At 36.4% G+C, this 12,811-nt stretch overlaps 1 protein-coding gene across 2 annotated transcripts in view; it reads left to right on the top strand.

Annotated features, from left to right (window-relative positions):
• LOC103479751 (guanine nucleotide exchange factor VAV3-like) overlaps window positions 1-12,811 on the top strand; it is a 64,597-nt gene that overhangs the window by 3,068 nt on the left and 48,718 nt on the right. For both annotated transcript variants that reach the window (XM_008434379.3, XM_008434380.3), the window contains exon 2: window positions 4,105-4,221. In XM_008434379.3, the coding sequence (XP_008432601.1) occupies window positions 4,105-4,221 (117 nt within the window). The remainder of the gene's footprint in view (window positions 1-4,104; window positions 4,222-12,811) is intronic.

Here is a 12,811-nt window from a genome sequence, read left to right on the forward strand (position 1 = left end):
TTGCATTGAATCATTGACTTGCAGCAACTTTCATTTTGATCTAAACTGACTGGGTCAAAAATGAATTATTTTGATGCATCAAGATGCACACATGAATGATGTTAACTTTATCAACAAAAGAAAAAGAACAAAAACAATGTCAAAACTCGATTATTGTAATATTTATTTACAACCTAAATATGAGGAAAAAAGGAACTGGGGAACTTGGGAGCACCTTTATGATGAATATAGCATGCTGGAAAAAAATCCATGCCACATGCGGGATGTTTGAAATTTTCAAATTTCAACAATGAATTGGAAGTAAAACACTGCAACCTGGAAGCCTGTCAAACCGCGGATGCTACAATTCCCACTAACTCAGGAAAGCTGAATATAATTGCAAAGATTGTTTCCGTTACAGCAGCTTTGTAACAGCCTTTGGATATATCATCCGCCCTCCAAGATACTTCATAGAAACCACACACCTTACAATGAGACTAAAACAGAATAAGGCGATTACAAGCATGTGGTGGCAAGACATAGTTTCTAGAGACATGCGTGTCTGGGGAGGGATGTGGGTAATTGTCAATTGATTATGATCGCATCTTAACCTTCTGAATTGTAAACACATCAATTCAAATACTCCCAGTCCCAATTCAGAAGCTTAGAATAAAGTCTGTAACCAATTTGATCAACGTGTTTCAGAACATGTAAGGTGTGTGAAGGTCGTCACAGAGCACTTTAGTTTTACACATCATGAGCAGCTTCTCGTGTGACACCTTGGCAACGAGAGACCTACTTATAGGCTGTCAGTTGATATTCATTCTTCATTAATGGGGAGCTGGATTGTACTCTGGACAACGGTCAATTTCACAAACACTTTGACATGTTCGGTATTTGTTTTCCCTGCTGGACAGGTTGCGTTTTTTCATTTGTATATATTCTGACAAGACAAAAGACATTGCAACGGTGTGCATTAGCTGAACGTGAACAAAGCCCAGTAGGTTAATTTGCTTCTAACGAAGGCAAACATGTCACCGGATGAGTTGTTGTGGTTTCCATAATATTGACGGATAGTTTATAGGTCACTCTTTGAACCTTGCTTCCTGTGCAGTCACAAACACGGGCAACGTCAGAAGTGACAATAGCTACTAAAAGCTATGAGTTAGAGATCACAAAAGGAAGCACAAGGAAGTAGATCTATCAATAACTTTGCAAAAAGCTAGTACTGCAAAAAGAAGAAGAGAACGTACACAATATCGCAATTTAAAGCGGCACTAATTGGACTTGAAATCCTTTCTGAGTAGATACATTTTCGTGACCTAATAATGAACTGGGGTGGTTGGTATATGCTCTGGCCGTTCCATCTATGTCCTTTTTTCCCCTTCATTTAAAGACACTCAAAGTGAACTCGGAGTACAAGAACCCAAACAAAAGAATCTTGTGGCCTGCAGCTGTAGGCCACATGAGTATACGGTTAAGAGAGGCATGTGTGTCAGTGAGCTCCAGATTTGTAAAAGGCATTTTCATTGTTCTCCACCCTCCCGAGCTATAATTTATAGAAATGAAAATGGGGACTCGAAGTGGATGAAGACAACGAAGAGGGAAGCATGCTATGAAGTCAACGTTTTACGTTCAGCTAAGCATTTTGATTTCAATGCAAAATGATGGATACTCATTTTCTTCCATTTTTAGCACAACGTGCCTCACCTCTTCATAAAAAGCAAACCACAAACAAAATATAATTTGACTGTACACAGAAACATGAATAACCAAAGTAAAACATGTAATTAAAGCTGCATAATACAGGTCAACAAGAAATGTATTGATTTTGCAGAATCACTGTATGCATCGCATGCATAACATGAACTGCTGAAGCAGGCTTTTAATGATTATTTTCATACAATTCTTCAGTCATAATACAGTACTAAGAACATCAACCCACAATATCATTTTAAAGATAAACCACAAGATAGTCTGTAGCTTTTCTGTTTCATTCTGCCTGAAAGAAACAGAACAGCTACGGTACAAGGGACTGTACACAAGAGCTCTGACTCTAGATTCAGAAGCATGAGGCTTCTGGTGCTGCACAGCCATCGTGTTCAAGCACTTCCTCTGCAGAGTACCAGGGCCCCAGGGGGCGGTGGAGTGATTACAGGCGTCTCCACGATGAGCCGATGAGATAAAAAGGAGCCTATCTGTTCTCGAGAATCTTCAAAGAACCTTCTCAGGTTTCAGTTTGAGCGATTGCATAATCACATGTTAGATCAATCGCAGTTTCACGAGGGTTTAGAAAAATTTATTGCATTGGTAAGATTGTTTATCCATTATTTTTAATTTTGATTTATTAGGAGAAAAAAAACCATTTCTTGTAGGACACAAACGGTGAATATGAATTTCTGAACTCTTTAAATTCTCAGTCATAACCATACACGCTCATCGTATAGCTGACACCTGGCTTTCCACTGACGCATAGATCCTGGTAGGAAGTGACACTAAAAGAGGGCACAGTTTGGGGTTTCGTTCGTACTGATAAACGTTTAGTTTTCACTTTCAGTTTTCAGAACATGTGGATCACATTCACTATGATGGGAGTAACTTCATACTCCCTGTGCTGCAGCTATATTGCGTATGCCAGATTATATATATATACCAAATCACTGAAGATGTGCTTCAATGATGGTCTTCTTTAATTTTCAATGCTGTACAAAAATCCATCCATCCATCCATTTTTTAACACCCTTGTCCCTCAGTGGGGTCGGGAGGTGCTGGTGTCTATCTCCAGCTAACGTTCCGGGTGAGAGGTGGGGTCACCCTGGACAGGTCGCCAGTCTGTCACAGGGCAACACAGAGACACACAACCATGCACACACACACTCACACCTGGGGGCAATTTGGAGAGGCCAATTAACCTGACAGTCATGTTTTTTGACTGTGGGAGGAAATTGGAGTACCCGGAGAAAACCCACGCATGCACAGGGAGAACATGCAAACTCCATGCAGAAAGACCGAACCCAGAACCTTTTTGCTGCAAGGCAACAGCTCTACCAACTGCGCCACTGTGCAGCCCTGTACAAAATAATCATGCCTTTTTTTTTTTTTTACATTAAATGTGCAAATATTGGTCTATTTTGAGTCATCTGTATATAACTGACCAATGTAAGGTAGAGTATAACTGAAAATTTGAAGGAAAACTGAACAAAGCTTTCCCATAAATAAAGAATAAAAATCTCAAATATAGTTTGCTTTTGTTTTGTTGGCCTCCTTTAGTTTAACATCTAAAAATAAAACTGCAGCAGAGATCTAAAAATAAGGGTCAAGTAATAACAATGTGTAACAATGGGTTTATTCCTCGCACATTATTCTAGATTTTTGCACTGGAGCTTCAGTAATTACTTGAAGTATACTTAAGTGTGTAAGCACATAATTTAGAGTGACCAGATTAACATGGAAAAATTAGAGAGGGAAATGTGGTTTTCACACTGAGTGATGAGAGTCAAGAAGCTGAAGTTGTTGCCTAACTAACTGCTTCTCTGATTCATGTTGTGGACACCAAACACCTTCTTTGCGGGTCTAATGTGAAGAAAGTTTTCAGATCACGTCATTAAATAGAAGAACACTAAAAATCTGTGCAAAACAAATTATTCTCAAGAAATATGTTTTCATGTTGCTATTAAGTTTATTTTTATTCCTAAACAGAAATGGCTAACTAACATAAGGATTTTTACGATAATTACTTGTATTCGGCTGTAACTAATTACCCTTATTGTAAATGACTATGTTGATTTTATTGATTACTCAGTGTGATGGTCTTGTGGAAGTTCAGAACTCAGAAGAGCTCTTTGAAATCAAGGTCACTCATAAAGCAACCGAAACTGTGAGATAAATGTAAAGTATATGGTGAAGAATTTCCCAGGAAATTTCTGCTGAATGAAATGAAACTAAGCTCAACTTTCTTCAGAATTCAAAATTTACAGTTTAATTAAACATCAACAGCAAACGACTGCTTGCATTTGTAAGCATGCATTTTTAAGAAATTAATTTCAGGTAAATGCAAAGCAGAAAAATACAGTCTTTTCAAAACTGTTTATTTTTTTACTGAATGTGATTGTCTTCTCCTTTTAGTTCTTGTGCTTGAAGAACATCAGGACGTTCCTGTCTTCCTGCTGTGATGTGTTCAGCATGAAGAAAAGTGACTTATTTGAAGCCTTTGACCTTTTTGATGTCAGAGATTTTGGAAAGGTGAGCCAGCCACTCATTTTATCTGTTTATTGCTGCATCTCTGAGGAAGTCTGTATTCGAAACATGGGGAGTTCAACTTTACTCTACTTTATGTTTACAGCTGCTCTCCTGTGATTTTTAGATATCGCTCTTTAGTTGTCTCAGATTACATGTCGATATCATAGACGGCAGGATCTTTTAAAAATGTTGACTTTGGATGATTGTATTTTCTAGTTCATGTTTTAAAATACAATTGGGCTAAGAAATGTAAAACTGCTTTGGGTTGTTCCTCATTGATCAGACATTAAAAATATTACAAACGTATCACCGTTTGAGACAAAAGACGACAAAATGTATATTATTTTTCTATGGAGTAAGATTAAAAGGACGCCCTCCAGATATTTTGCATATTAATATCCTCTGTCTCTAACTCTCACACATTTGTATAATTATCTTATAATGCAAGAACTGCTGTGTGCTGAAAGGTGCTATACCAAAAAAATGTGATTTGATTTGAAGAAAATGGACAAGCGGCCGACATAAACAAATTATTTTTTCACACCTGATCTCATCTGATATGATGAATTGTCTGACATATTTTTCTTTTGTATTTCCATTTTCCTCACAATTTTTTTTAAATAAATTGATACAGTCTGAAGATCTTATTATATGAAAAGCAGTTTGAGACACCCATTTAAAGAGCATGGCTAATAGATAATAATAGTATTTTTCTGTAAGTGTTGCCATATGTTTTCTTGACTTGTCATAATCTTGTGTATCCACCCATATGAGACTAAAAGGATTTAGTTGTGCAGCCATTAGCCGCTTATTAGTCAGACACACTTCTGAAGGATTATCTGCCTTTTCTGCTTGTGCTTTATTGTGGTAGCTGGTTCAGAGTCTAAGTGCATGACCAGGTCAGCGTGTCAGTGTTGGTCTCTGCCTTATTACCAGGATGACTCCTGTTCACAGTTGAGAAGCCAAGTATAACACCTCTGAAGAAACCGCACAGACTGAGAATCGTCTTATTTCCTTAGCTGAGAGCACCTGAGAGCAACTTTTTACCCAGAGCACAAACAGCCATGTGCAGCCTCTCAGGAAAAAGCTCTTTGAATGTTTTTGAAGCGTTTACCTATTGGAGTTTTGTGATGCAGGTGCATCTTAGTAAATTGCACTATCATAGCACATTTTCAGTGATTGAATTAAATGTTTGAATTCATACTTGTGTTATAGATTCACTGTCAGGGTGATATGTTTCAAGGGTTAACTTCAGGTTTTTTATGATTACAGCTATAAAAATCCAAATCCAGTTTTTCCTGAAAATTAAGTTATTGTGTAAGACGAGGGGAAAAAAAATCTCAGTATATTGAATAAGCTGAAAAATATTTTTCCATTTACTATTTGAACCTAAAACATGGTTGAGGCTCCTTATACATTCATTATTGGGTTGTGGCATGAAAGTGATCAGCTTTGTGGTGCTTTTGAGATAATAAGAAAGTCCAGGTTGCCTTAGTTGTGTATGTCAGCTCATGTTCATTGTTGGGGAATCTTATCTTCTTTTTAATAATTCAAAACAGATTCTGTGTGGAACATTTTGAAGAGGTTATTAAATCAGTTCATGGTAGTTTTACTAGCGTGGACAGATCACATTGCTCCTGAAAACATCATTGACTGTGCAAATTTCACCGTGGATCTCATAAATTTGGATTCTGTGCCTCTCTGTTTTTCTTCCAGTTTGTAGGATCATAATTTCAAAAGACATGCAAAATCTGCTTATTGGTCTTTGGACCAGTCCTTTGTGTTCTTAAACATTAATGGTTGAGGAGTGGCTCCACACCAGGAATGAGGCATTACATCCCATGTCCTGGATGCCTCTCTTTGTCAAGGTCTGACACCACCTGTAGTTCAGGTTTTGTGAATCTCCCCAAGCTCTTGAATATGGCTTGCTTCATATTTCTTTGATGGCTGCAGTTATCCGTGTTGCTTTTGGATTTTTTTGTATCAGCGCTTTTTCCTTCCACTAAACTTTCTGCATAAAATGCTTGGATGGAGCACTCTATAAACAGCCAGCATTTTTGGCAGCAGTCTTCCTCATGATTCTGTATGTCATAGCAAAACTATTATATAATGTTTCTGTATTAAAATAAAATGTTCACTGATATCAGTTAGTTTTCCCACATTTTCCTAAATTTTATTCACCAATGCTAATCTCTATAACTTTAGCCTCTCAGCCACATAATGTCAACATCAGGTGGAATCATTGAGGACAGCTGGTGTCCATACTGGCCAAATATATTATCCCTATATAGAGCATGCACTGTTGAAATATATCTAACCAAATACTGTATTTAGAGTCTTTGGTGACTGAATTGTTGCACACTGCGATTAAATAAATTGTACAGTTTTTGTCTTCTGTATTATTGTTAGCGATAAGTCAAAGTCTTCAAACATGCTAAGAATTTTTCACTTGAAATACTTTTTAGTCTGAAAACTTTTGATATATTTTTTAGATTCTATAAAATTTGGGAGGACATAATGTAGTTTATGACTGTGCCTGAATCTGAATAATTTAGTTTGAGCTGTGTGCATCCCTGTTACTTTCCTTTCTTCAGTCCAGTGTGGTGTGACCTAAAGAAGCTTCCAGTTAATCTGGCTGCTGATAATCCCACAGGGGAGGTGCCCTCTGCAAATATGTACAGTACATGCAAGCCGGTCTGCATAATCTCAGTCATGTTCAAGGGTTATCCATCAAGTGGACATGCTTGCGGTGGGAAAAGGATTGCTCTGTAGCATAGAAATATGGGTTTCCGTAGGTTGGACTGTGTGATTGAGTTGGATTTGCCCCAGAACGGGCTGTACAGCTAAACAAGAAGTGGTCAATCTCTTCCTTATTTTGAGCATTCACAAGAGAACATCGTAAATCTCAGGCAGCCTAATCCACTCGGGTTTGAGTTGTGCCAACTGTGCCCATAGACTGAGCATTAGTCTGCTGAATATCTAATGAGAGCTCTCTAACCTACATTCCTCCGAGTTACTACAAGCTGCGCTGCAGGCTGCTTCAATGAGTTTATGCAGCAGCATGAAGGCTCCAAGCTAGAGAGGAGAACTGAAGAGGCAAAAAGAATTTCTTTCTTTCTTCACTATGAAATAATGTAGCCCTTTTTTGAGTTTTTAATCTTAAGTGACACATTTTGGTGTTGGACAGTTTTAGGGAATTTACAGACTGTAAATATCCTCAATGGGAATTCCTAGAGACCGTTAGCTTGTTCAGTTAGCCTGTTCATCTTAAAGGTGAAAGAGAGAAGTCTTTGCTCTGTCTGTCGTAGTTGTCAAATTTTATTCCTAAAATAACAAAAAAAAAAGGGAAAATGATTAAGTTTGAAATAAATACATTTCATTCTTAATTGGACATCTTTCTTAATACTTATTTTAACATAAGAAATATATATGTATTTTTCTTTAGGGTTAGCATAAATCTGTCACGCTTATCCAAAATTTGGACCTGACTCGGTTAATTTTGGTCTTACTAAAATCTAACTTTTTTTCTAACTTGCTTTTAATTTAAGGCAATTTGTAAATGGTTAAAGACGTGTTTGTGCATAGCACTTTATCCCCAAAGCACTTCACAATACATTCAGTCATTCATGTAAGCATTCTCACAATGGTGGTGGCAAGCTGAATTTGAGGCGCCTATGATCTTAAATAAAGTAAATTTGTTGATTCAGGAATTTAACAGGTAAGACAAGGCATGTTTATAATTATTCACATTGTGTGTAAAAACACAATTCAAAGTGCTTTACAGAAATATCAAAAGAGTAAGAGTTTAAAAGCAGATATTAAAAAGACAGACAAAGGCAAAACAAATGAAATACAAGGAAAAAGCATTCAACTAAAGTAGAAATAAAAAAAAAATGTAGATAAAATGCTTTCTGCTGCCACATGCACAGCTAAAAGGAAATGTTTCCACCTTGATTTAAACATTGTCAGAGTCAAGTCATGTCCCACGTTTTCAAACTGTTCCAGATTTTAGGAGCAAAACACTGAAATGCAACATCACCAGCCGGAGATCACTACCTGACGCTGAGTCTGAACTGGTTCAGATGGGAAAGAAATGTACTTTGGTGCTAGACCACGAAGGCACTTTTCACAAGCAGTTCTGTTTTAAAGTCGGTTCTCTGTGCGACAGGAAGTCTGTGCAGAGACCTGAGTGCTGGACTAATATGGTCGTATTTCCTGGTTCTAGTAAGAACTCTTGCAGCAGCGTTCTGAGTTTTCTGCAGCCGTATCAGAGCTCACTTAGAGAGCTAAGTGAGAGCCTCCTGCTGGAGACGAAACCATGGATTAGTCTTTCTCAATGTGGTTTAAACACTTCCTTTGATTCGAGCAATGTGTTTTAGATAATAAAAAACTGTCTATGTTATCGATTTAATATGGCTGTTAACATTTTTGTCTGAATTCAATATTATCCCTGATTATTAGGTTCAAGAGAGAGAGAGTTTCAAATTGATTGATTTGGAAATGTTCCAGTCTGAAGTGAGATGTTGACTAGATGAGCAAGTTGTAGTAACAAGCTGTTCATTACAGATTTTAGGAATCTAGTCGGTAACTCATCAAGGCAGCATGCTGACAGAGTCCGAATAATATTGTTGCCTGTTTTGTCAGAGTCAGATGTGAAATGTGTCAAAATTAGATGTCCAACAGGGTGCAAAGGAATTTGTGTTGTGGAGACGACTGCATTTATTATGCTTTGAACTTTACCATTAAAGAATATTGAAAACTCATTAAACTTCGATGAGGAAATAAGTTTAAAGAGCAAGATAAAAACTGGAGGGTTTGTTCATTTCTTTGTCGTAGCAATCAGGACACAAAAGTTGTTCCCACAGTTTTTGATGATTTCAGAAAAATAAATCTCCCTTGTTCTCCGCAAAGTGAACCAGGAGATTTGATTTGCGTCATTTCCATTCTGTTCTTATAGCCACTGGCTTTCATGTGCCATAACAGAATCTTAGTTTTCTCTATGGTGCCTCGTCTATCCGTTTGGTAGCTGCAGAAGAACTTTGCAAAGGGACTTAAATTCCATTTGTTTTCTGCCATTTTCATGTCTCTACCAGGTCAGTCTGGTAGACCAACATTTTTTGTTTTTCTGCATGACAACAAATACTTCCACATTATCCTCATTTCATGTTTTATGCACCAGTTACATGTGAAGAGAGAATATTTTAGACAAAAATAACAATTGGATCGTGTTACAAATCAGCGAAGTAAAATACAATAAATAAACTTTCTATTTTCATTTAAACTGTTAGCATTTATCTTCCTGTTGCTATTTTATAAATTAAAGTGGCAAATTACTTAGAAAACAACCTTGCAAAGACAAACTTTGAATACAACAAACCATCTAAAGAGTGGGTACTCAAAAACAAAATGCAAATTTTTGATTGTTTTAAGAATCGTACCACTCCACTTACTAAAACTGAGGAGGTACAATGTCCAAATGCACCAAAAACCAAGACTTCTTTACTTATCAGCACTTTTAAAACAGCATAACTGTGACCAAAGCTGAGTGAACACTTCAAAGTGGAGACAAGTGCTAAACTGTACGGTTAACCGAAATGACTGTTACTTTATGGCAGAAAAAAAGATTTATTTAATAAAATAACCTTTTTCACACTGCCCTCGGGGTAGAAGATGCATTTACTAAACAGGCCACATTAACCGAGGCGGTTGGAGGTCAGCTAACTTTCTGGGTTTGCATTGCAAGTCACATGTGGCTTAATCAGACAAACTTGGTGTGAGAGCAGCTTGTTTTTAAGACTTAAAATCAGTCAGAAAAAAAGTTTACATCATTCATGATCAGATTGAAGTTGGTAATGCTAAGAAACTTGCAGCAGTTTTTTTTTTGAATAAGCACTTATTTTATTTTGACCTTTAAGAGCAGAGTGGGACAGAGCACCCACAATATTTACTCGGGTAGGAATAGCGCTGCTCAACTTATTACTTTTACCAAAGTAAAAGTAATTTGTATCCATCCAAAAATATTAGTGGCGTAAGAGTAAAAAGCATTTGGTACTTATCAGAACATCTGATTTAAAATTTAAAAATGATGTCAATAGAGAGACAAACAGTATGAAGTTGTACAACAATGAAGAAAAAAAAAGATTACAAACAAATAAATTACAAAATAACAAATTAAAGCAGAAGAAACACTTTTCAATGTACATTTTTTTTAAATATAAAACTTGTGAAACAAGCACAGTGGTATGTGTGTGTTATCTGTTTCACTATCAAATGCCTCAGCAGGCTCAGCATGTACAAACTAACATCAGAAGAACAAAGCTTGTGTCGAAACAAGAATTTTCATCCAGACATAAACTGTAGCTGTATATTTATATCTGGTGCATCTTGGATTGAAATTTCTTTTTCTTCATTTAGTGTGCAGTGTGCAGAGTATCCAGAAATATTACTCAAGTAAGAGTTGTCGTGATACCTCATTGTAATATTACTTACGTAAAAGTAAAAAGTACAGCACAGTAAAACTACTCCTAAAAGTAAAACGTCTTCGCTCCTATATTTAGAAGCTACGTTGGTGTAATAAAAAGTCACGTTAGGGCTGTAAATACTTAAAAACAACAATACTGATGTTTAAAACCATTTTACATCCATGGGAAATATTCATTTTGCTTTAGTTTGAAAAAGATCTTAGTTGCTTTTAATAACCTTAAGCGATACAAATGTTCTTTTTTAAGGTGGTTTTCAAGCTGGTCTCAAGACTCTTTCAAGTTTCAAGTACACCTGTGTGCTCCAAAGCCGCAGCATTTATTCACACAGGAAGAGGACATAAACTGCGGCTAGACAGGCTGTTAGTTCGAAGCCGTCAGATGTCTGTTTATGTTTATATAAAACATGTTTGCGAATCCAAACCCCCCGAATAAAGCAAATAGTAATGCAGGTTACTGACATTTAATACTATTCTATGCCAGAGACTTTGGGGAAAAGTCATAATAATAGTAATATGAGCTAAACTTTACTATTTCTCATGCAGTGGCTAGGACTAAGTTGGAGAAAATTTGAATAATAGCACTGAGACATGATCATAGGAGAACTGCATAGGTGGATTTTATTATTAGTTTATTTTGTCTGATGAAAAGTTTTTTTTAATTATTATTATTTTGATGACTGCCATGCACTCATTGAATTAAGTAAACTTTTAAGGAAAACAACAGAATAATTGGTTTTAATCACTGTCACTTTTTGCACATTTTAAAATGTCTATGAAGGCTTCTTTTAATCACACTGAAACTAATATGAAGGGTTTCATATCTAAAGCTGATATGTGTGCACCAACTTTCACCACACTGACACACAGTGTGATGGACGGGTGTGAGTTAGAGGTAACGTGACCATTTCCTGCTGAGCATGCATGTGCGTGAGGCTGTCACCGTGGCTTCTTTCACTTTCATGATTTGAGTTTTAATTCAGTGACTCAATAAGTACTGAGTAACTTATCACTTGAAATGATTAACGTCGATCACAATAATAATAATAATAATAATAATAATAATAATAATAATAATAAAAGCAAATATTTGTTTGCAAATGTTCACTGCGTAGACCTTCATGCAGGGTGAGTTTTTAAATTAACTTTAGAAAAATGTCTGAAGCTGTATAATTGAATTACATAATATCAATCTAAAAAAAAAAAAGTCAATTTATTAAGATAAATTACTCTCACCGGCCACCTTAAGAGGTTAAATTGCTCATTAACACAAATTGCGAATCAGCCAATCACATGGCAGCATCTCAGTCTACAGTTGCTTTGAACTAAGAAAAAGAACAGAAAAAAAGACATAAACGTGAACTGAGTTGAAACTCTTTGCCAGCAGTTTTCAACTTGGTGTACGTTGGATTTAATTATTTGCTTTAAAAAACTCAAGCTAAACAAACTAAATAAGTTGTAGCACAAGCAAAGCTCCCTGCATCTCTGCCTGTAGCTTTTAACTTGTCCAAATGGTGTTGGAGTCTCAGTAGAAACACACACTAAACTAAATAATGATGTTGTCAAGCGGATTCTGCCTTCAGGAGGTGTTTTCCCACCGGGTGTTCTCATACGGTGCATTCAAGTGCAACTCGTGCACCGGGTTGTCTGTATATCAAAACATCTCCACAGTGATTTGAATATGGTTTTAATAATAAATGTCTGCACAATCTTACTTGAAAATGCTTTCCTGGTGTTTTTTTCTTAATAAGAACAAGTATTTTAAATGTAAATCCATCTAGTTTCAGTTATTTTTGAAAACACAACTTGAGAAAGATATGTGATTATTTGTACACAAGTCACAAAAATTGTCTACTTTCCTATAAAAGTGATAGCTGATTGTTTGGCAACCGCATCATGCAGAATACGACAGTAATAGCACGATTTTCAAAGGGAAAAAATAAATATGTGTGTATGTAAAATGAATGATAGCAAAGTAGTTGTTTTAATTGGCTTTATCTGACAGAGGTGTCAAGTTTAGATTTAGGCAGATGCGCATCATGAAAACAGGAAGGGTGTGGGCACAAGCAGCCGATAAAAATATATAATGTGTCTGTTGATTTCTATGCGGTTAAT

This window comes from Poecilia reticulata, chromosome 17 (genome assembly GCF_904066995.2).
Source record: "Poecilia reticulata chromosome 17, P_reticulata-male-v2, whole genome shotgun sequence".
NCBI classification, from domain to species: Eukaryota; Metazoa; Chordata; class Actinopteri; order Cyprinodontiformes; family Poeciliidae; genus Poecilia; species Poecilia reticulata.